This window comes from Ursus maritimus, unplaced genomic scaffold (assembly GCF_017311325.1).
Source record: "Ursus maritimus isolate PB19 unplaced genomic scaffold, ASM1731132v1 scaffold_25, whole genome shotgun sequence".
Classification (NCBI taxonomy): Eukaryota; Metazoa; Chordata; class Mammalia; order Carnivora; family Ursidae; genus Ursus; species Ursus maritimus.
The window spans coordinates 21,404,424-21,428,212 of NW_024425008.1; the positions used below are offsets into that span (position 1 = coordinate 21,404,424).

The 23,789-nt window shown below is 39.5% G+C and overlaps 1 protein-coding gene across 13 annotated transcripts in view; it reads right to left on the minus strand.

Annotated features, from left to right (window-relative positions):
• The window catches only part of NRXN3 (neurexin 3), a 1,447,337-nt gene that overhangs the window by 127,671 nt on the left and 1,295,877 nt on the right, over positions 1-23,789 (minus strand). For 5 of the 13 annotated variants that reach the window (XM_040641594.1, XM_040641597.1, XM_040641596.1 and 2 more), the window contains 2 exons: positions 17,690-17,779; positions 12,162-12,469 (listed from right to left, as the gene is read on the minus strand). In XM_040641594.1, the coding sequence (XP_040497528.1) occupies positions 12,162-12,469; positions 17,690-17,779 (398 nt within the window). Of the gene's footprint in view, positions 1-4,951; positions 4,973-12,161; positions 12,470-17,689; positions 17,780-23,789 lie in introns of all 13 variants that reach the window. The other 8 variants (XM_040641595.1, XM_008699130.1, XM_008699139.2 and 5 more) reach the window with 3 other exon arrangements.

Here is a 23,789-nt window from a genome sequence, read left to right on the forward strand (position 1 = left end):
TCAGGAATAACATTTGCATACGTCATATCATATTGATTCTTGTAGACAGAGACTCAATAAAGACAAAAGAACACATGCAAAAATGAATGCCAGCGGGGGGAATACAGAAGACACAGATGGAGGCATCTATGATGTTTGGCTTTAAAATAACACAACAAAAATAAAATAAACAAACAAAACCAGAAATAAATGGTAACAACAACAAAACCCCATCCAGGTCAGTTCTCTTTAGCATAAAGTGTCTATTTCTACCTTGCCCTTGCTCATTTCTCCCCCATGAAATCGGTTTTCAAATGTCATCCGCTCCCCCTTGCCAAGCAGAATAGATAGGGCAGTAAGGAGCTAATAATGATAATAATAATAATAATAATGAGAAATGGCCTCAGAGATATATTTCATGTTTCTTTCTTTCTCCTTGTCTTTCTTCGGAGGAATAGCTTCCCAGCCAGTGGGGCATTAATCATCAGAACAGCAGCTCTGAGATAAAGGCTGGGTGAAATTTCATTGTGCATTATAGTGCGAGTTGTGGGTGCATGAATGTGTCTCTCTCAGTATCTGGAAGGAGAAAGTGGAGAGGCAGAGGAGAAAAATCTGTCATTTTATATATTTATACTGCTCAAGATGGTCAGGACTGGTTCCCCATTGTTACTGCGGATTAAAATCATTCACGTCCTTCTGCTTTCATCAGAGGTCACCTCTCAGAAAGGGGGATAAATATTATGACAAGTTAAATTCTACCTATTTTTTTCTTCCATCTGCCTCGGGGGCATGTAGCAGAGTAAGGGACAGGAGGAGGGGACAGTGGACCCAGGCCTGTCTGATGGCATACAGTGTTCTTTGTTAATCCTCAACTGCGTATCCATTCTCTCCCTTACGGAATGGTTTGGGTTAGCAGTTCCTGTTTTGGAAGATCCCTGAATGAAGTTTGGGGACACTGTTTGGGAGAGGGCGCTAAACAGACGTTACAACTGCTTAGCAGGAAACTGGAAGTATCTACGAGACCCCTGCTCCACAAAATAAGGTCCACGTACTACAAAGGACGTCAGCTGGGAGCTAGCTAGAAATGCAGCATCTTACGCCCCGCCCCAGAACGGAATCCGAATCCGTGCTTTAAGGTCACCCAGGGGATCTGTGTACACCTAACAGTTTACGAACCACTATTCTAGCTAACACATGCAAACCCATGAGCACCCTCCCTTTCTTTCTTCACACATACACATGCACACACACAAACCCAGATGGGATGAGAGAGAGAAGAGGCTGCATTATATACACAAGTCAATCAAATTTCTATCAAGCCATTCTCTCAGTGACTAGCCACCACAGATACGGTGTGCGTTTACCTCCCCAGCCATCTCATCCCTGCATGATGAGAAAACCAAGGAGAACCTCACATTCTCCATTTAGCTAACAGAACTAGCTCTCTAGACAACCCAAGGCATTAATTAGAAGGTTTCAAAAGGCAGGGCTGTCATAACAGCTTCAGTGTGTTTCTAATTTTTACAATCATTCAAACATGCACCAGAAAGGTATGAAAGCACATCCCACCCCTCCTACTGCCTTGTCAAAGACAGAATGGAAATATCTGTCTTGAAGCCTGGCTAGCAATGATTGCTACTTGAAGTCACTTCCTTGCCATATATAAATAGAAATAAAGGGTTGTGTTTTAAGAAAAAAAAAATAGAACCAATTCTTGAACCTCAGTTTAAACTGGAATCATTGATTCTTTTTGACAACTCAAGAGACATTAAGTAGTTTATCTTCTACACGGGGTGGGCATTGTGGAACCCCTTCTGAACTTTCTCGGCAAAGAGGGCAGATATGAAAAGCATCATTGTTTGTTTTGTAATTTTAATTATATCAAAGATATTCTATTAATTTCTCTCAATCTTAGCCATCCCATCCATGAAATGAGTAGAATGTTGTTACAGCGATGTTATTACAGAGTATTTCTGCTTGTTCTTCTCCTCTCCTCAACTTTCCTCGTCCTTCCTCTAGTTGATTTATTCACCCATCAGCTGTCACTGTACGTGCAAGGTACCATAGTAGACACTGTTGAAAACATTGGAAAAGAATGTGACTCTATCCTTACACTTGTTAGACAAGGAAAGAGTGGCGACCTAAGGGCGTTAATTGCCATGTCTTAGGCCAAATGGTTAATTAGTAACAGAAGAAAAAATAAAATGTAGATGCTAAGGAGACCTGGATTAGAAAACATCAACAACCTTTTATTAGGTCACGCCAGTTTAAGCCCTTGACTTTCTTATCTTAACCCACCCATGATGTTGCTGTTATAATCTCCGTATTTCAAATGATGAAACTAAGTTCTGTAAAGCAACGCAGTCGAAATCCCACAGCTGATAAATGAAGGTCTGTCTAGAGTCTTGGTTTTACTCACTCTTTATCCATGAAGGAAGTCTCCTAACGCCAGCTTCAATGCACTCTTTCCTTCCTACCAGTCTGGTTCCCTGTGGCAGTCTTCGTCTGCCTTGAACATGAATAATATTGACCCCTTTTTCTGCCTCTTCCCTCTACAGATAAGCATTCATTCATTTCATACATTTTCCTTTTCTTCAACAAACGTTGCTGAGCCCGTCTTGGTGGCAGACACCATGCCAGGCCCTCACTGTCGAGTGAGGAACTGCATAGGGATTGTCCTTGCTATCAGAGTAGTGGCTTCTCATAGTATCTTCCATCAATGTTCTTTCAAAAGATTATGAAGACAGGTAACTATGGAGCCAGCTGAAGCATAGGGTCATGCCCGGGAATAAATGGGTTCCTAGAACATACTCAGTCATGAGACAAAAACAAAAGAGGTAACAAAGTAGATAGACGATTCCCACAAACCTATCCACACGCAGATAACCAGGTAAATGAGCCTCAAGTTAATTTTCTATCCATACCAATGAATAGAAGCAGTGGGTCATTAAAAATCATCTTTATCTGCCTAAATTTAAAGATAAGGAGAATTAAGAATTAAGTAATTTGGAAAAGGAATAAGAAGAAATTGGAGAGGGAAAGTGGGTGATATTACATTTCCAAAAGTATCCTGAAAACTCTAAGTGCTACAAGCAGCCCTTGTTATTATGATGACAGACAAACCCTAAGGAAAGAGAATTTAAGACCAGAAGTGAACAAGGACAATTTTGCCCACCAGACACAAGGCGTGGTCTGTGGGACTCTTTATTCTTCTTTTTTTTTTTTTTTTTTGGACGGGGGGAGGGGCAGAGAGAGAGGGAGGGAGAGAATCTTAAGTAGGTTCCATATCCAGCGAGGAGCTTGACAAGTGGCTCGATCTCACAACCCTGAGATCATGAGAGCTGAAAACAAGAGTTGGATGCTTAACTGACTGAGCCACCCAGGTGCCCCTGGGACTCTATTCGTAAGGCAAAAAAGGGCAGCAAAACCACTGTTAATGACCATAGCCGCTGGTAAGGCTCATCAGGGAGTGGCCTGTGGTGGACAAGGTGCTTGGCAGTAAGATCCGGCTTGTAAGCATTAAGAGGTGTGTGTACCCCTGAGAAGGTGCCGGTAGATTTGCATGACTTGACCAATACTGACTGAGGGTTTACTCTGTGCTACGGAGCTCCGATGGTGCCTGAGACAAAGATCTTGCCATCCGGGAACTTACATACCACTAAGTAGAGGCAACACAGTTAAATATGGGATATAATGTAAGGTAGAGATAGCTGTTACGGCAGACAACAAGGTGGGGGGTAGAGGATGGTCAAGGAGGGCTTCTCTATAAGGTGCCACATGGGCAGAAACTTGAATGATGTAAGCGAGTGGGTTTTGCAAATGGCTGGGAAGAGCTGCTTCAGGCAGGGAAAATGGCCAGTGAAAAGACACAGATGGGCTTGGTATGTTGAAGCAGGGCTGGCACCGATGAGGTGCTCAGCTAAGGTGTCATATTTAAGGGAGTGCCCCCAAAATCATTTATTCAAGACACATAATATTTTATTACAACATTTTGGAGTCATTATCAAGCAAAAATATTCCACGATAAGCAAAATAACATTTTAAATACAGACAGGATCCAATTTTGCAACTGTACAACCCTTACTCACCTCTCCTTTATCTGGGACCTATGTTCAAGGAAGATCAAGAAGACCTGTGTACCTGGAGGAGTGTGGCAGAAAGTATAGCCAGACAGAGAGCAAGGAGGAGATCTACACATCACACAATAAGGATTTTGGTTTCAGACTTGGCCAGGTAGTAGGTCGGGTGGTTGGTAAAACCATCTGGAGTATTAGAAACATTTGGGGACCTCCACAGTGAGCAGTCAAGAGCTGAACCCCACTTCTCTCCCAGCTGTTCAGATGGCTCAAAGTAAGTTCCAGCACATTATCAGTGGTTCTGGTGGACACTCCATCCTATAAATATTACAATCTAATTACAGGGGCATCTCTACAACTTGTAGCAATTTGCAGACTGCATCTTCATTTGCAGATGAGGACCTTCTCAGAGGACCCTTTAAGGGACTAATCTCAGCTTTGGGAGGTGCTGATCCCATTCACCGAAATTAAAGTCTTAAACAGGGGACCAAAAGAAATGGCACTAGATTGTCTTCTCTGGCCTATTGGTACTGCCAACCTAGAGATCTTTAAGAGGTAGGTAAACTCATCAAGCTCTCCCTCCCTCTCTTCTTCTCCATGAAAACGATGTAATTCCGGACAGAAATGTCACTGAAGTCTTATCAGCTAACAAGACAATTAGAGTCCAATTTCCTTCCCCCCAAATTATTCTCTGAGAGGGGAAAAGAAAGTACCTGCATGAGGGTAAGCAGGAGATAGAAGATATTTCTTGGCTGGCAGCTAAAGTCTAATTAGACTGACAAATCTTCAGTGCCTTACCCAGTTATGAGGTTTGGCAGGAAAGGCACCAGCCCTGGAGCTGCACATTATGTAAGGCGTTAATCAATATTAGTTGAGCCCTGATCCTAAAAATAAACTTTCCCTAGAGGCTCTGTTGTCTAGTGGTAAAAGTGAGGGCTTAGAAACTGTGTGGACTCCTCATCTCACTTCTGTCAGGCTGGCGGCAGCAAGGAAAATGTGGAGGGGCCCAGAGGGGATAATTCCTTGAGTAAGTACAACGATTCTTGATACAACATGATCAACTTCCTGTTAAAGCATGGTTTTGGGGATGAGGAAGATAAATTTATCTTGTATCCCAATCCCAGACAGCTGGATTATTCAAAGAACCTTGAGAACATTTGGCGCTCTAGATGGTCCCAAAAAAGCCATTGGTAACAACACGCTGTGAATGTGTGGGTTGTGTGTTTTGTTGAACCATACGAAATTCCTGATATTTGACCATTTCAATCTATGAAAATGGCAATTTCATACACTTGACCCCAATAGAACCCTTTGTATGTAATAACCGTTCAGCAAAGCCAAATCCCACTTCAGAAAATGAAAGAATTTTCCCACAGAAATCTCTTCTAATTGATGAGTTCAGGGCTCTGGTTCAATCTGGGACCCTCAGAGGAAATCCTGGGTGATCATGGGGTTGTGTGGGTGTAGACAAAATGGTTCTTCCTGTGCTTGGAAAAATTAAAAAGGGAAACTTTGTTTAAAATGGAACAGGGAGGTCATTCCCTGCCACTCTTTGTCAACTGAAGAGCCAACAGGAAGAGAGGGACCTTGCAAGTCGATACTACTATAGCTACTACTTTACTCTCCCAGTAGGAGGAAGAAAGGCTTTCTTCTCCTGTCCCTCCTCCGCCCCCCACAACAGCCCAGTCAATGACAGACTGCCAAACTCAGCCAATGAAAAGCCACTACACTTTGAATGCTCAGTTTACTTCAACACACTTAAACTGCTTATAACAATTTCCTCCTTTCCTCTCTAAAAGAGCTGTCCTCTCCTTTGTTCTCCAGACTTGCCTATGACTTTGCGGTAATTTCGTATTCCCCAATTAACCCATGTTTACTGGTAAAATAACGGAGTTTTATTTTTAAGGTTAACATGCCTACCCAATCACACAGGAAGTCTAAGCTTTATGAGGATCTGTGAGTTCTGAGAGAGCCTCTTGCTGTGAAGCCGTTTCCTAGTGTCTAGGATTTAGTGAAAACTTGCAGGGTAGGTCATGGCCTAGGTTCTTTTTATGCGTGCCTGTATTTATTACTCACAACCATGAAAAGTACTTAATTTTACAAAGAATGAAACCAAGGCTCAGAGAGGCTAACTGACTTGCCCAGAGATACACAGCTAAGTAACTGGAAGTGACTGGAGTCCAGCCCAGGAATTCTGACTTGAGAGTGCACCCTCTTCCCTCCCACATACCGGAACTCTACATGGATTATGTTGTATGAAATCATATATTTAATCACAAGTGTGCTCTTTGTTTTGTTTTGTAATAATCAATGTCAAGGCTGAAGTGTGTTTTTTACTAGTTCTAGTCTAAAACTGAAAGCAGACCAGGAGGAATTTCCACATAGATACAGCTACAAAGCCTGAAAAAGTGGCCTGCTTCTGGGATTTTTGGAAGCCGTTCACATTCAACCTACAAATTTATGAGTTTGAGGTAAGAGTGAAATCTCACAAAACTCTTAAGTCTTTCATTTCTACTGTTTATCAGGATAGTTCCAATCCAGCTGAGCATTGTGATTTTCTGGTAACCGGCAGCTCTGACCAATGTCAAGGTCAAGGTGACTTCACCAATGCCTAGCACAGAAAAAGTGGGTCATGATCAGTATCCTGCTAATAGCTTATAAAGGATTCCAAATGGCGATTTGCACAGAACACACTGAGTTCTTTCTCTACTGATAACAACTCGGTCTGGAGACTTAAGGTAAGAGAATACACATTATTTTTGGAACTATTTTCCTCTTGGCCCACTCCTGCCTCACAGGAACATTTTGATCCTGGTGACTGCAAGTTACCAAAGACTTTTTTTTTTTTTTAAGATTTTATTTATTTATTCGACAGAGATAGAGACAGTCAGCGAGAGAGGGAACACAAGCAGGGGGAGTGGGAGAGGAAGAAGCAGGCTCATAGCAGAGGAGCCTGATGTGGGGCTCGATCCCACAACGCCGGGATCACGCCCTGAGCTGAAGGCAGACGCTTAACCGCTGTGCCACCCAGGCGCCCCACCAAAGACTTTTATTTCTCACTTTTGTCTTCTCTCCTGAATGGGGATCAAAGAACTTGAACATAGACTGAGTTGGACTTTTCCGTCATGATAGTAATCCCAACACTGAGGGCAGTTGTAATAGAAATGCCTGCTTAATTGCTGGGCTAATCCCTGGTAGTGAGACACACAGGGAATCCAATGCATTTCTCCTTTCTGGGTCCTCTCCCATTTGGGGGAGTTTGGGGCCAAGACTCTCAGAATCTGGATCTCTTGCTTCTCACAGATCTCCCCTATGCATTCTTTGTTCTAGTTGGACTTGGCTATCTCTTTCAGGAATTATCATCCCTGACTTTGACATTGTTTCTGACATTTAGCCAACCTGAGATTTGTTTCTCTTCCCCATCTATCCAGTTATACTCATTCCACAAAGTCCAGTTCCATTCCCAGCTCATTCATGAGATCCAGCCAAGCCATCCCGTACAATTCCCTCATCCTCCCCACATCACCACCGTTTGTACGTCACTACCTCATATTGGTTGCTAACGTCAAGCTCCACGATTGCAAGGATCCTGGATTCTTTTTCTCTGTAACCTTAAAAACATGTGCATAGGTATATTTCATAACAGAACATATTCTCTGAGGCCCATAGAACTCCAGGTTGGTTTAAAATGGAAGAAAAAAATAAAGACGGGAAGTGAGCTATCAGAGAAATCCATTCCTGAGAACTTAGAAACTTTTCATTTGCCGGGACTGATTCCAGCCTCCAAATTCTACCCTGACCCTCCTTCAAATCCCTATCCCCCCCAAGCCTCCCAGGCCCCACTCTGAACTACAGATACTACTGTCAGTAAAAGCAGCCCCATTTTCTGAGGTAGATTCTTGCTTGAGAGGGTATTGACTTGCATACCAAATGTTGGGGATAGAATAAAATAATAAGGTTAAAGCAGATTTAATCTTACTCTTCAAGATGTACCTGTTTTAAGCATTTTACACATATTAACTCAGTTAACCATACGGCAATCCCACGGTATAAGCACTACCCTAGTAGTACCCTTCCTTCCAATTTTACAAAGTGGTAGACTTACATTAGTTACAAATTCTTGCTATCTTCCCGTCAAGAAGGGAGGTTTATGTTTCCTTTACAAAACTTTGAAACCTGGAAACACTTTCTCTAGGAGCCCTGAACCTCCATGAACTAGAAACTACATGAAAAGGGACATGGACCCAGCGGAGTCCAGTGTTTCTAGTTAACCCACCAAGACAGAAGGTGTGTGACTGAAGCCAGACTCTGCAGACCAGAACAGCCACTGAGGGACCTCAGTCAACTCCCTGTGGGACAGAAGAATTGCCTTGCTGAGCCCTGCCCAAATTTCTGAGCCACAAAATTGTGAGATCCAATGACACAGTTGTTATTTTAAGCCACTTAGTTATGGGAAAATTAGTTTCATATCAATAGTTAACTAGAACACATGTGACTTGCTCAGAGTGACTTAGCTAATGTGAAGAAGATCTAGGTTTTAAACCCAGGCAGCCCAACTCCAGTACATGCATTTAATCACTGCTCTAGCCTTACCACTGAAGAAAAACTAAAATTGTCCAAAATACACTGATCATTCTGGAGGGAAAACTGTCTGTAAGCCATGCCACTTCTGGTTGTTAAATGATGATAAGGTATGTTATAAAGCTATTTTGTTTTCCAATTTATTCCATAAATATTTATTCAGCACCTATCTTTACTTGATACTACCACTTACCCACCTGCTTTCTCAATATCTGTCTTCTCAATGCACCCACCTGCTTTCTCAATCTTAACTTTTTTTTTTAATATTCAGGGAAGGACCTAGACACACTCTTCTCCTTTTATTTTTTAAGAATTTATTTATTTATTTATTTATTTATTTATTTTAGAGAGAGAGAGAGTGTGCATGATTGTGGGGAGGGGCAGAGGGAGAGGAGGGAGGGGAAGGAGACTCCCTCCTAAGAGGGGAACCCGATGCAGGGCTCAATCTCAGGACCCTGAGACCATGACATGAGCTGAAACCAAGAGTCGATGCTTAAATGACTGAGCCACCCAGGCTCCCTTAGACACACTCTTGTTAATATAGGGTAAAGACCTGATGCTTGGGCACCATAGCTGTGAGTAATTCCACCCAGTCCCTGTGATCCACAGCAGTTCTATAACAAACTGGAGTATCAGAGAGATCGAAGTAGTGATTACTTCCAGGAGGCTAGAGCATTGGAGGGCCACGCCAACTCAAAAACTGTTAGTTTATATTCACACACAGGTAAAAGCAGCACTGAAAGCACTTTGCAGTTTTCCTTTGATCTGAAATCAACACGAACCAAAGTCAATCAGAAATGAACTACTCAAATGTTTTCTTAGCTTATGCTTCAAGAAGGAAGCAGTAGGTTATTGTATAACCAGATGGTTTTACACCAGGTTTTTATGCTTATTTTATTTCTCCTGGAAGAGTCTAATTTTAGGACAACCCTGTTCTATCAAGGCTATCAAAGCAAAGGAAGACAGAACACAGTATCATCTGGAAAAGGCTGTAAGATTTCACACATGATTGGCCTGGTAAACATGAAATCCAGCCTTCCCCACTTCTTTTTTCTCCCACAGATCAAATTTTTATGAGCCCACTTCACCTGAGAAAATTAGCTGGATCACACAGGACATATTAGAACTTCTGAGACTGAACTTCCTCACCCAAAGTCTTCAAAGTCTGGGAATTGTCCTAAATCTTGGGTCCCCAGTCCTAACACAGGCTTGATGTAACCTATACTTCAGATCAGAAAAGGATTGGAGACAAGGCAGGCTACTGAGTTTTTATGGAGCCCAGGGCAAGTTCTTGGTTTTAATTTTTTTTTTTTTTTGTAGTTTCAAGTTTTTACTTAGGTTCCAGTTAGTTAACATACAGTATAATACTAGTTTCAGGAGAATTTAGTGATTCATCACTTACATATAACATCCAGTACTCATCACAATACACGGGGCAAAGTTCTTATGGCTAGTTGGTATGGACAAAAAAGCTCAACATCCTTGGCATAAAGTTATTTCCTCTAGCTAATCTTTACAAAGAATATGGAGCTTTTTGATCCCTCATCCCAGTCTAATCCAATTCTGCTTGTCTGTTGTCTTTTCTCTAATGGTTTGCATTTACACACCCTTAAGACCAAGAATGTCAACAGATTTAGAACTCCTCTTGATAGCCATGGTGGAAGCAAAAGGAAAGCTATGTAGATGAAATCCAATTATCACAAAGGAAAAGAAACTCTAACAGGAGGCTGCTAGAGAGGGCACGCTCCAGCTGTCCACATCTTCCAAAATGACAACAGATTCTATGATGGTCAGAGTCATAATCACTTGTAAGACTTTTGTGCCTTGTACCCTGCTCTTCTCTGGAAGTTCTGGCTTTCTTAGTTTTTGCTAAGACTCACACAGTGTTCTCCTATTTGTATGTTTGCTGCAGGAGGAAAAGCCAAAAACCGGTAATTGCCATGGCTTAGTCCCTGAATCCCTATGTAACATTAAATCCTCCCGAAGTCAGTAAAAATTTGGCCTTGAAAAAGACTGCAGGACCAGCCACTCCTATGAAGAAAAAGCCATTTGTTCCTCTGCTTCCTACAGAGTTAGCGGAATGTATTACGACAGAAACAGAACAAGTCTGCCAGGACCTGGGCAGACAGAACTATCCTTTCACCAACCATAAACAGATCTGCTCTTGAGCTAGAGAGAGTCATAATAGAAATATATATTGCCTTTTATCTTCTTTTCAGTGAGTAGAGTGAAGTGCCAGGAGTTATTGCTTTAATATCAGTAGAGAAGAAGCTTTTTCTTTTTTGAGCGTGCACGTAGGTATACATGTTAGGGCACACACAACTATATGACTGTTATGCTAACCCGGTTCTTAGTAGCCTTTCTAAAACACATAAAATTGGCCTGATAACATCATCAGTGCATACAGCCTCGAATTGTTCCCGTGGAATCATGTAAGGAGCTGCCTGGGTATTTCAGCTCAAAGGAAAGGGAAAGGAAGACAACACTTCTACCTCTACTTAACTCACATAAACTTAATTCAGAAGAATGAGAACACATAGGGGGCTTAATTGATTATTGACTTTACGTTTACAATGCCCACTGAAATCAATGGGAGGGTGATGTCAAAGACTCAATTGAGCCCCTGGATAATGTCTTAAAACTAAGAAACAGAAAGGACAAGTACTGATCTACCGAACCTTCCATAAACACTAACTAGGCTCAGGGTAATTTCCCCACAAGCAATTGGAATGTCTTATTTTATGCCACAGCATTTAAGGCTAATAACTCGATTAACCTCCTATCCCCTACTAACTAGATTTATGAAATGCCAAGGGAGTCAGCAAAGCACTAAGCTTTAGCTTGGGTATAATTACTTTTAAGTGAAAAAACAAAACCATTACCACAAAACTAAGGACTTCCTACATAGCTGAACTCAGACCTTCACAATTTCTAATGTAATATAGGATCTTGGTCAAATATAAAAGAAACAAAATGGATGGAAAACAACAAGCGATTGATCAACACTTAAAAACAAAACAAAGACTGCATTTTATAAGCATTAGTTGAACCTCTAGCTTCAATTGCCCTTTATTTAATGCTACCCATTGGCCTCAAAACTGAACAATTCATGTTTCAGCAAAGCCCCTGAGACGATGTGAACAGAACTGAACTAAGATATAGTCTCTCCTATGATAACAAATTTTCTTTTCCCCTTCTCCCTTTTAACTATTGAAAAGAAAAGAAAGGAAAGGAGGAGTATTTCATAATGAAAGTGTTAGCCAGTGCTCATTTTGAATAACAGCTTTACCATTTCAGCAATAAATATGATAGGAATAATAACCCATGAGTGCACGCAAAACTTTTAAACTTCTTTAGCAATGAATTTGTCTTTCTCTACTCTTAGATCTTATTACTATGAGCCTCTGTAGGCATCCTTCCTACAAACATGGTAATTTAGACTCTAGCAACATAGCAACACGGACCTTATAGTAATGTCTCAAAAACAAAAAAGCGGAATCGATGAAGAATTGGAGAAAGGCTTACCTGAATGCTTGCTGTGGAGCGATTTTTGCGGGTTGTGGTAGTAGCCATTGTAGTAGTGGTTTCCATGACAGTGGTAGACATTTCTGGTGGCATGGAGGTCGTCTGTGTTGTTCCCAAGATTGACGGGACTTCTCCCACCAGCCGGACACTTCCATTGATTTTAATATTGGGGTTGTTCTCAGCCGCCATGTTCAGTACTTTCAAACCATCGTAATAGAGCCCAGAGAGCTGGCCTTGGAAGAGACGTCCTTTGTCTTTTCCTCCGATGGCTATTTGCGCCTGGGTGTTGAAGATGGTTAACTGCCGGCCTAGTGGGTTGGGCGGAGGAAACATTATTATTCCCATATGTTATCTTTCTTTGCCTTACCTGGTCTAAATGGACCAGGCATCAAAACAGGCTTCCTTGAGCAAATGAAGGGGAGAAAACTGGACAACGAAAAGTCAATAGACATTAGCAAGTAACATTTCACTATGTTTATCTCTTCCACTGTCTAGCTGAATATCCTAGATAAACTGAATAATTGAGTCTCTATTTCATTATTGTGAGGAAAGAGAAATCTTGGTCCAATGATCTGCAGTACTGCAGTCTTCTTGGGTGTGTAGTTGTGGATGACAGAAGGTAACTCTCAAATCAGGGAATGACAGTAATAAAGCATAAATACCTATTGCGCTAATTTTTAACCTACAAAGTCACATAATGGCAACTAAATAGAATTATATATGGCAAACAAAAAGTCAGTGAGGTAACTAAGAACACGGAATTAAAAAAGATAGGTCTGATAACTAAATTAACTGAAATGAAATTAAATTCCAATTAAAAGATTTGGATTCACTGCATACTTACAGAAATGCACAGTTTACTCACCAAACACCTCATTTCCTAGAAATCTTCATAATACATAATATTCTATCTATACTCGTTGTTTAATAAACATCATGACAGAGAATTTCCTACCTCTTTTAATTTGGGGGAGATATAGGATTATGGTCATACACTGTATCTCTCCCTAAAACATAGAAATAAACAGGCATTGATAATGTTTCTGGGGTGGGAGAAAGAAAAAAAATGTCATTTCCAATCAATGAATTTTAAAAGAAGGGATGGGTAGTCATGAAAAAAGCAACACATAAAATTCCTTAAAATGATAGGTATGTCCATGTGTTGAAGTCTATCAGCAGTTCAACTTATTTGGAGTTCCGACTTGGGGAACCATTTGTGCTTCTGTGAATAGAAAACTATCAGAATGAAATCATGACAGAATAGAGTTTAGAATAGTGCAACTCAATTTATCTTCTTCCCAACTACCTCTACTTTAAAAAGCCTCTCTTAAGTGCTAGATCTTTCCCAGAAAAACCCAAACAGCTTTTTAAGGCTAAGACATTCTATGCTATTATTTCTTCAGATTATTTCCTTCTGTTTTTCCATATGGAGAAGGGGGAGAAACTTATTAATGGAATTAAATATATCCTTTTTGAATTTTTCTTCACTTAAGTCAGTAACCAAACAATATTCCACTCATTCTTAATCTAATCACTTGAATTATTTTAGCTGTAAGGCTGGAATGTTCTGTTCTTCCTGCCTGCTTATTAAAAGGTAGTCTGATTTTTAAAAAACTAAGGTTTTTGCCCCACAATCTCTGATATGAATAGAGGCATATTGTGATGTTTGGGCTTTTAACCTCTACCACTATTACATGGTCTTTACATCTCTACGATGATTAGCTATCCTTGAATTTCTAGTGTAGAGTGTGGAATACCTTCTGAATGTACAATAATGGATGAGATAGAAGAGTCAGAGAAGGAAAAATGGATCTGCTCAGAAGGAACTCTTTATACAAGAGTCAGTTCTGCTCATAGGGTAACTCTTAAGGGCATATTAGTCAACAATGATTTATGAATAATACCTTTTTGGAAGCTTCAAACACTGCAGTATGGAGAACTGGCCAAAGAATTTTGTTTTAGTGAAAATGATCTGCACTCTATAAAAATATTTGGAGCATGGAAATGGACTCTGTTGGATTTGATAACAGAATTTTCCAGATCCTAAGGGAACAATCAAAATAGATTTAATAGATTTCCATTATTTGCCCACCAATTCCTTCAGTGCCCTGTGCACATGCATCATCGCCTGTCCTTTGGCCTCTCATTTCTCACGTAAGATGTCGCAAAATGTTCAATGCACAGTAACACTGGATAATGGCCTGAAGCTCAACTCTCTTTACTGTTATTTCTTTGACAACAGCTTTTTCTAGGGGGCCTAAGCTTACTGCAAAAGAAATGCCATGGTAGAAGGGGAGAATAATACACCCTCAACCCTGCATAGACTTTTGTGGGCAGCTTAACATAATAAAGAAGGAGCTGCCTAAAAGGAGATCTCTAGGACTCAATTCAGTAGTTTACACTAGATAGCCCCAATGTCAAGCTATCCCTTCCATTCACATAACTGTTGGCCAACCATACTTTTATTCATCTCCTTTTTGGTGTATGCTCTAGCACTGATGATCAGTGAATAGGGATAGCTAGTTACAGGTAAGAAATTTTATATTTCTAGTATTTCTGAAGGTACTTCATATCTGTAATAGTCCTCACCTTCTTTTCCTAGTGATATTATTTTGCCAGTTAGTACAAAGAAAAAAGAGGGTCAGGGAGAATTGAAATGCAAAGTTGAATTACACTGGCTAGAAAGGATGGATCTCCTTCATTCCAGTTGCCATAAGGTTTTTGCTTGTTCAAGACTAACCCAAACATGGAGAAGAGCAAGACATGTTTCCTGGGCTACAGGATGAAGCCACTGCTCCATGTCTGGTTTTTGCTGCGCTCCCGAAGAGATCTAATTATTTCTTGAGAACAAGACACTGGTGGGGTGAAATAGGGAAGGAGATGGTCTATCCTTCAGTTTTCTATCATTCTATATAAAGTGTTAGATTTTTGTTTCCTTGTCTGTTTCATGGTCTATTTCTGGCTAGATCTGTTTTTCTGCTGTTTCAGGATCATTTCCTAGCCCTCTGTACCCTGGATTAGGTAGTTAAGAGTAAACCTGGCAGTCACTAAAGTAATAGTGGGAAACTCTCAGTCTCCTGCCAGCTCTTCCTCTGATCAATTTACCTCTCTCAGCTAAGCAGGAGTAAGTGAATAAATGAGAACTGGCCATCACAACCCTTTCCCTCTGAAGGGTTATTATAAGGGACAGACTGGAGTAAGTTTTATCATTTGCCCAAGATTTCTCAAAATCAATGTCAAATCTCACTATTGTCATTCATTATGATCAATCAAGTTTTTTACTAATAAGCAACTATGATATCTATATCCCAATCTAAGAATCGTTTTATCATCCATAATACTCAATTTGGTTATACTAGTGCAGGGTTCGTAGCAGGTTACTTTGTGTTTTGTTTTGGATGCCCATCTTCTTGGAAGTCAGCGTTACCTTGTTTGGATATCAAGTTCACATACTGCTTAAATTAAATCTTCGCACGTCCCCAGTCAGCGTTGCACAAAGACTAATTAATTAAACCTCAGAACACCCTTGGGGAATAGGCAGTATTATTCCTCTTCTCCTCAGATGGGAAATCTGAGATATAAAGAGGTTAAGTGGATTGTCTAAGGTCAGAAAGTATCAGTCAATAGTAGACAGAGCCAGAAAATAGACTCAGGAATGTTGTGACCCAGATCTCTTCTCCAATGACAAAAATAACTCCAAAGAGGCATTCCAAGTGCTTCCTGATACGTCAGCCTATTCATCCTTCCATCTTTACCCTTTTTTAACTTGTTGTCTTTACAAGGTCTTTTGGTATATATTTCCTACTCCTTTTGAAGGGAAGGTTAGCTAGACAGAGGAAGGGGTAAAGCAATAGAATGAATAGATGTTACTCACCCAAAGTATTTTTTTAAAAAGTAATTTCAGTTAAAATAGTGTAGAAGAGAGAAGCTCCAAGTTTGCAAATAACCATTTTCAATATTATATGCATACATACATACATATTTGGTTAAGAAACTAGCAAGCCGCCCTCCATCCCACCGGACCCACCCTTCCCCCTTGATTTGTTGTCTATTTGAAAGCATCCTTCTATGTGAAAGCCAACTGATAACAATGCTATCAGAAGGAAAACTAAAAGCCTACTCATAACTTTATAATGGTTTATACAAATGAAAACGCCTGGCATGCTCTTAAACTTAGACTTCAAAAGGCGATGGAGTAAAAGAAAATATTATTAACATAAAATTGAAAGAAAAAAAAGTTCTCTCAGGCACATGAGACTCAGACATGCATCTAGTTTTCTTCTCCTTTTTAAAAAGTGAGGCAATCATAGTCTTTAGTGTTAAAGGGACTTTATGAGCTGGTGATTACTAAACAAAATTATTTGCTTTTTAGAGTTATTCTTAATTTATTTTTAATTAGACCACATACGTTAAAAACAGGGCAAACAGTTAAGACTCAGTGAGGATTTTCCGTGTTTAAGGGTCTAAATGTTGTCACCCAACTTAAAACTGTAATTAAGTTTGCTTAAGTTGCATATTAATATATTCAATTACTTTTTATGTATAACTCAATCAAATCTCTACGAATTTTAAGAACTCACTGAAGGTCTTGACATAAGAGTAGCTTGTACTGGCTCAGGAAAAAGGGAATAAATAGCTTCCGGAAACAGAGAATTTTCTTCATTGAAAGATTATAGTTCACATCCTAGCACACAGAAGCCACACAGAAAATTCTAACATCAGGTATAACCGCTGCCCTCTTTTATTAACAAAGTGGTTGTTTTCTTCAGCAAATCAGAACTGCTGTTTTGTCTTTCATGAGCCTTTCTTTTCCAACTCATTGTCTTAGCCACTTGCCTTTTGTTGCATAAATATCAAACACATAAGGGTATTACACAACCAAAGTATAAAATAAGCTTTTCTTTTTTTTTTAGTTTCAGCCAGCAACTAGGACACAATTAACCTCTTCTGAAACACTTTTGCCTCTTTAAGTTTGAATCTAAAGGCAAAATTCATCTTTCTCATTCTTTCTTTGTTTAAAAACAAATGTTAGAAAACACTGCTCCCCTTATAACATTTGTCTTAAGCAGTTTAGGTTACAAGAGTCGATCTGATGATTTTTTTTTGTTATCCACACTAGAGAGTAAAGCCAAAACAGCCTCAAGATGTAAGTTTAAAGAGTACTTTTGAAATTTCTTTAGAAAGCTTTGGTATAAGAGGTAATTTAAAACAAATTAACAAATAATGTCATGCAGTGGTTAAATTGCCATAATACATTTCTTTTTTAGAGGTTCCTGGAATTTCTTGTTTGTGGTTGTCACGCTGATAGCAAGCTAGATGTTAGTCCCTTTAACTGTATTTTAATGGCAATGTATTATAGCATGATTTATCAACATATGGCAGGTGGAAGCTGACACAAATTATAATGAAAATTAAAACAGTCATTTATGCAGCAGGCGATTATCATTTAAAGAACATTTATTTGCAGGCTTTAAAAATGAGGGTTTAGAATCAAATGATTTTAAAATGAAAGTTTTAACGACGGTTACCTTTTTCCTGCAGCCACTCCTCTACGGGCCGGTTATATTTGAAGGGGATTTTCTGTTTTACCATTTGGAAGCGTTCATTATCAGTGTTGCCTTTAAAGTTTAAAAAACAGCTTAAAAAACAATCTGAAAAGTCAATACGTCATTAAAAAACATCCTAGGTTTTTGGTTTGTTTATGAAGTTTTTAGAGATAGATATCAATTTATCTTTAGTAGAGGTGGAGTCGAAGTCACTCTGCCCTTGGATGACAGGTTTGAGGTCAGGCGAGACTTAGCTATGCAGTGCTCCGTCAGGTTTTGGGAATGTGACATGGGATGGGAATCAGTAAGAGCTTTGGCCATTTACAGAAATGGGTTTACCTTCACTCTGCTCCATCTCACCCCAACCACACCTTAATTGGATCAATGGAGGCACAAGGATTTGCTTGGTTTGTAAGTTACCTGCCAGACCAGCTTCTTCTATGGCAGAGGACCCCCAGGGTCTTAGTCAAGCATGATCTTCTCTCATGGTACTGTACCACACCAGAAGCATGGGGTCATGTACTTCCTTACTCTCCTCTCAAGTGTTTATAACGTCTCTACCTTCTAGTGGAGGGAAAAAGACAATTTAAGCCTTTAATGGCCGAGGGAGACTTTTTCCTCCATAAAGGAGACCCTGGCATCCTACCAGCTATGTTAAATAGATGGAATCTTATAGATGGTTCTTTACATTTCTATTGCTCTGCCCAGACTTGTTCTACATTTAAAAAAAAGAAAACCCAAAATAAATATTTGTAAATCAAAGCAGCAATAAATGTAGGGATAGAATATTAGCAGATTTTAAGCACCTACATTTTATTACTACTAATAGATACAAGCTTTATATGTTTATCTAGTCTCTCTTACCTTGCTATGAGACGTCCATTCCGAACAAGTATCTATTCATAAAGCCTGTTTGGGATACTTCCTCCAAGCATGAAATGCCTAATTAGTTTCAAGCCTCAAACATAATGCTTTTAACTGCTACTATGCCCCCTTATTCCTTTTGTAACTGTTGTTACCACCCCTGGATGGTTTGTCTAATTAAGACAGATTTGGAGAGCGGTATTGTGGAGATATACCCCTAATGAATATACTTCAAATCACAAAATAATGAACCACGCTTTGGGAACTGTTCTATCTTATCAACCAACCTCACAGTGATCAAGCAAAAACTAGTGAATTCTAATTCATGACTTTTCACTCGTAGCCATATATTGGAACTTAGGGAATCCCATTCTACATTGCCAACATTAAAAATGAAATCGAGATCTCAAAACAGGTGTCTCGGAAATCATTTACAAAGAAGTCTAAAAGCCAGAGAGAACGTGAGGATTAAATATAGCATCAGGCCAAGCGAGTAGAAGGTGACCATGGCATTTCAATCTTAGGGCCACCTTCCTATAGGAGGAGTTATTGACAGAGAAGATTCTACATGTGACTAAACTGGCACCTGCGTTCCATGAGGTGTAACATGGGAAAGGGGTAGCCATGCTGGGAGATGTTTCCAAGATTCCCCATTCATTTCTGCTATGAACAAATGCTTTTAAGAAGCTGACCCATTCTCATTCCCAAGGAATAAAAAAGCTAATAACAAAACCAGCAACAGCAAAACAAAGCTCAAGGAAGAGCCAACAATGGATCTGTTTCCAGCCTACATCATGGGATCTTATGTGGCTGGGATAAAGCATAATATATTAACGTATCCACGGATAAATTACAATGAATGGAGTATTATTTCTCATAGACAAAAGAGGGGAGAGGGTGTAGGTAAGGAGAAAAAAAAACCAGAAAGGCAACTTCTTGGTGTTTCAATAAGCTCATGGTGAAAGAAGTTAGTTTTCTCTGTTAATATAGCTACCAATTAGAGATTATTATAATGATCCTCCCTGGTAGATTTGGGGATTCAAAAGTCTATTAATAAAAAATGAAGTTGGGTAAATTCTCACATGTCTTCATCAAAAAGGAGCATGCACTTTTCTGAAAAGAACCTATATCTTGTACTCTTAGTCCTCCCTAAAGAAGACAGATAACACAAGGGATATCATCCATCTTCATAAGCTTTGACCCCTCTCAAGTTTTAGTTACAACAAAGTATTATACTGAAAAATGGCAAGTGGGTTGCGCCAGATTCACCTTAAATATATTCTGTTACTTTGGGTTTTCTGTAACTGTTGTTGGCTGCAACATTAAATATAGTGATAACCTTCATTCCACTCCCTGTGGAATGGATTAGTGAAGTCAGTAGCAAAAATAAAGCTAAATATTCTTAGAAACATGCAGGCAAAATCAGAAATATCCAAAATTTCCAGTGCCAGAGTTCTATATGCACTAAATTAAATAAGAAGATGCGATGACTGACTTCCTCGGAATACATAGGGGCTCTTTGTCCTCCTAAGCATCCCCTCCCCATATACTCTCTTTCAAACCTAAAGCTCCATAGAAAATCATTTTGAGGCATAGTACAGCCTAGAAAAAGAGAAAAGTATGTTGGATAATCAATATGTGATATGTTGGGAGGACAGCATAGCCATGATTCAACCTTAGACCCATCGGAAAGTGAAAGAGAGAGAGTCATTCTTCTCCATCTCAGCTTTAAAGACATTTAGAAAAAAGTTTTAAGTTTTCCACACCAGATTCATAGAGTCTGGCACTAATGATAGTGATTTTGCATACTGTTAAAAGTTGTGAAAGATGGAAGGTCATTTGGAAAACCAAATTGGTTTAAATTGCCACATTAACATTGTTCTTAGTCTCTTTTCATGTTCTTGTTGGTTTTTATTTTAATTTATCTAAAACATTAGTAAGAACTGTTTTAGAAACATGTGCATGAGAATGAGTTCATTTGCCCCAAGCCCCATTTTGCTAGACTGACTAAAAGAGTAAACAACCTTCTAAACATAAGATTTCATACACAGGGACTACCCGGAAAGCTGAGCAAACCTTGCCAAATTCATATACATTCATATTAAATACTTAATGACATTCAGTTGTACATTTCATATAGCAACCAGGATGAAAATCTGAACAAAGAGTGAAATCAGTTCTTCAACAGAAAGTGATGATATCCTCAAGAAAGAATGGCCTTATGAATAGAAGTGTCATAATGTCACTAAAAAGAGGCATATGTGCATTACTAATTAGACCAAAATGTAATGACCATACTTCTCAAACACACTGAGAAATCTATAAATTGCACCATGAGTTCTTCAAATAGAAGTTTCTTAAATTACTTATATGGATCTGACACTCACCTACATAGAACTGAATTTTAGAAAAAAAAAAAAAAAGAAATTAGTCATTTTATTTTGTTTAAAAGTGTGTGTGTGTGTGTGTGTGTGTGTGTGTCCTCATGCATTTTTTTAAAATCAGAAATTGAGTTTTTTAATGCCACTGGCCTCTTATATTCATTTGCATTTGTATCATTGGTTCTATTATCAAGTATTTCAACTCCTGGAGACACATCTAACATGCACTGTTGAATTATAATATTGTGAAGAGCAGAATACTCTGAGGTGAAATTATTAAGGCCCAGCTGGTTCACACAGAGCTCCAACCTTTATTCAGAAATACCTCATGTTTTCTACATTTGAGTGAATCCATTTAGGATAAAAAAAAGAGAACAGAGTTAGGAAGACAAAGAAAGCAAGTTGACCCTCCAACAGTTTCCCGATACATCAGTCTCTCTTTGTGGTCCCAATGGAGTAAAGTTGCAATATGTTGCCAGTCCCAAAGGAATGAATATTTTTTAAATTGAAGAATGGAACAATAGAGAGAACTTTTGTATAGCAAAGAAAATGACTTTAACGAGAACTTTATTGTCATTATCTATAAGCACGGATCCTATTCATTAGCTATTACACTTATTTTCTTTAAGCCATAATCAATACAGCACGGGAGTTAAGACCGTGGGCTTTGGAGACAAATCTGGCTCTGAGTGCGGGGCGCCTGGGTGGCACAGAGGTTAAGCGTCTGCCCTCGGCTCAGGGCGTGATCCCGGCGTTGTGGGATCGAGCCCCACATCAGGCTCTTGCGCTAGGAGCCTGCTTCTTCCTCTCCCACTCCCCCTGCTTGTGTTCCCTCTCTCACTGGCTGTCTCTATCTCTGTCGAATGAATAAATAAAATCTTAAAAAAAAAAAACCTTTCTCTGAGTGCTAACATTAGCATTTAGTAGCGGTGTGATCTCATGCAAGCAACTTGGCCTCAGTTTCCCCATTTCCCAATTCACCATAGGACTTGGTATAGAATAATAAGAGGTAGAGTATATACAGAACCTGGGATATGAAAAACATTCATGTTTTTAAAACTATTAAGATGATTCAGTTCTTTCCTAATGATCTAAGGGAAGCACAAAGATTCCAGGGTGTACTTCCATGACCTCAGAACTTTACTAGGCCTCCATTCAAAACATGGCCATATTCCATTGGGTCCCACAAAGATTATCTTCCAAAGACCAACAAGCCATAGAAAATGAAACATCCTAAATATCTCCTAAATCTCCTAGCTGCTGCTTTTTATATTTCTGAGTCTTCTAAAATATACTTAGCTAACCCCATTTCCAAAACAAAGTGGGCTTCTAAAATCACTGAAAGTAAAAGAGCAATTCAGGAATTGACAGATGCGATTTCTTGGTCCAGCCACAGATAATGATGATATACTGCTGCTAAGTTGAGGAAGAGTGTCTTAAAGGTTCTGGCAATTTGTACCAGGCTGGCAGAAAATGCTCTCTTGCAGGTAGCCTATAAATACCATCTGAAATGTTGTCAGGCACATGGACATGCTAATAGGAATACCGTAACAACATTCATCTGAGCAAAATTAATGCCAGAGGTATTTTTTACATTTTGTTTTGAGTCCTAGAATAAAAGAAAAAAAGTTTTCTTTATTGCTTTGTTGACACTAAAAAATGAGACTACGGGTCTAATGAACAGTCAAAGAATGAATACTATGTATTAGAGCCAGAGGCAAGAGAAAATCGATGTGAGTAGGCTCAAGCAGTAGGGCATTTCAGAGGTTCTTACAATGTCTCTCTCCCCAAAGAACACTTTGTGAGTTTCAAAGCAAATATAAGACACTAAAGAAAAGGAACTGGTGAAACTCTCTAAGCTCAGCTCTGGTCTTGTTCCTGATGTTGACCCAGATGAACTCTCCCAGAGTCAAGAAGGGGGCTGTTATGCTACCCAAAGGGCATCTAGAATGTTTGGCCACTTGTAAGTGATGGATGGACCTCAACAAAAAACGAATATCTGTTATTTATAAAGTGCCTTTCAACCAAAGAGCTCACAATGCAATTATAAGCATCACCTCATTAATCCTCAAATACACCCTTGAGGTTGAAGGAAAAAGAACTATTTATATGTTATGAGCCTTGATCCTTTCATGTGCCAAGGTAAAGAAATTAATCTCTTAGAGCAGAAAACTGATCAGCTGGGAGAAGTGAATGAATAGACCCAGAGCACAAGGGCATTATTAAGTAAGCAAGCTTCTTCAGACTCACTTACATGGTTCTGTGAGCCAAGGGAACCACCTTTCCCAAGTGATGAGATGTCTGCTCCTGGACAGTAGTGTGGGTCACCCAGGCATACCCTGACTTGGCCAATGTGTTGGCCCACACTGTCTCATGCGCTTTAGATATATTCAGAAATGCAAAACATATGTGGAAAGGCACATCATTTCCTTCCTATATCAAAGTCGTTGTATTGATCCACAATTTCTCGACTACAGGGGTTAAGCGGTTGAAGCAAAGATGACTCAGACACGAGTGAAAAGAGCATTGGCTGTGGAGTCAGACTCTGGATGAAATCCTATCTCAGACATTTACCATTTCTGAGAACTTGAATAATTGACTTAATCTAGATGAGTCTTGGAGTTTCTTCACTTGTCTAAAAAAAATGAAGACAACAATACCTTTGTTACAAGGTTTTATACAAATTAATCCAGGCAAGGACTTCGTTTATGAGGAGTTGGAAGAGGTTGGGAATGGGAAGGGACTGTGATTTACTTTAACTCTCAGGATCTTTCCCTAACACATGCTGGAAGATGAGGGCCATGTTAGAGATGTACCCTGGTGTTTTATATCCAGGT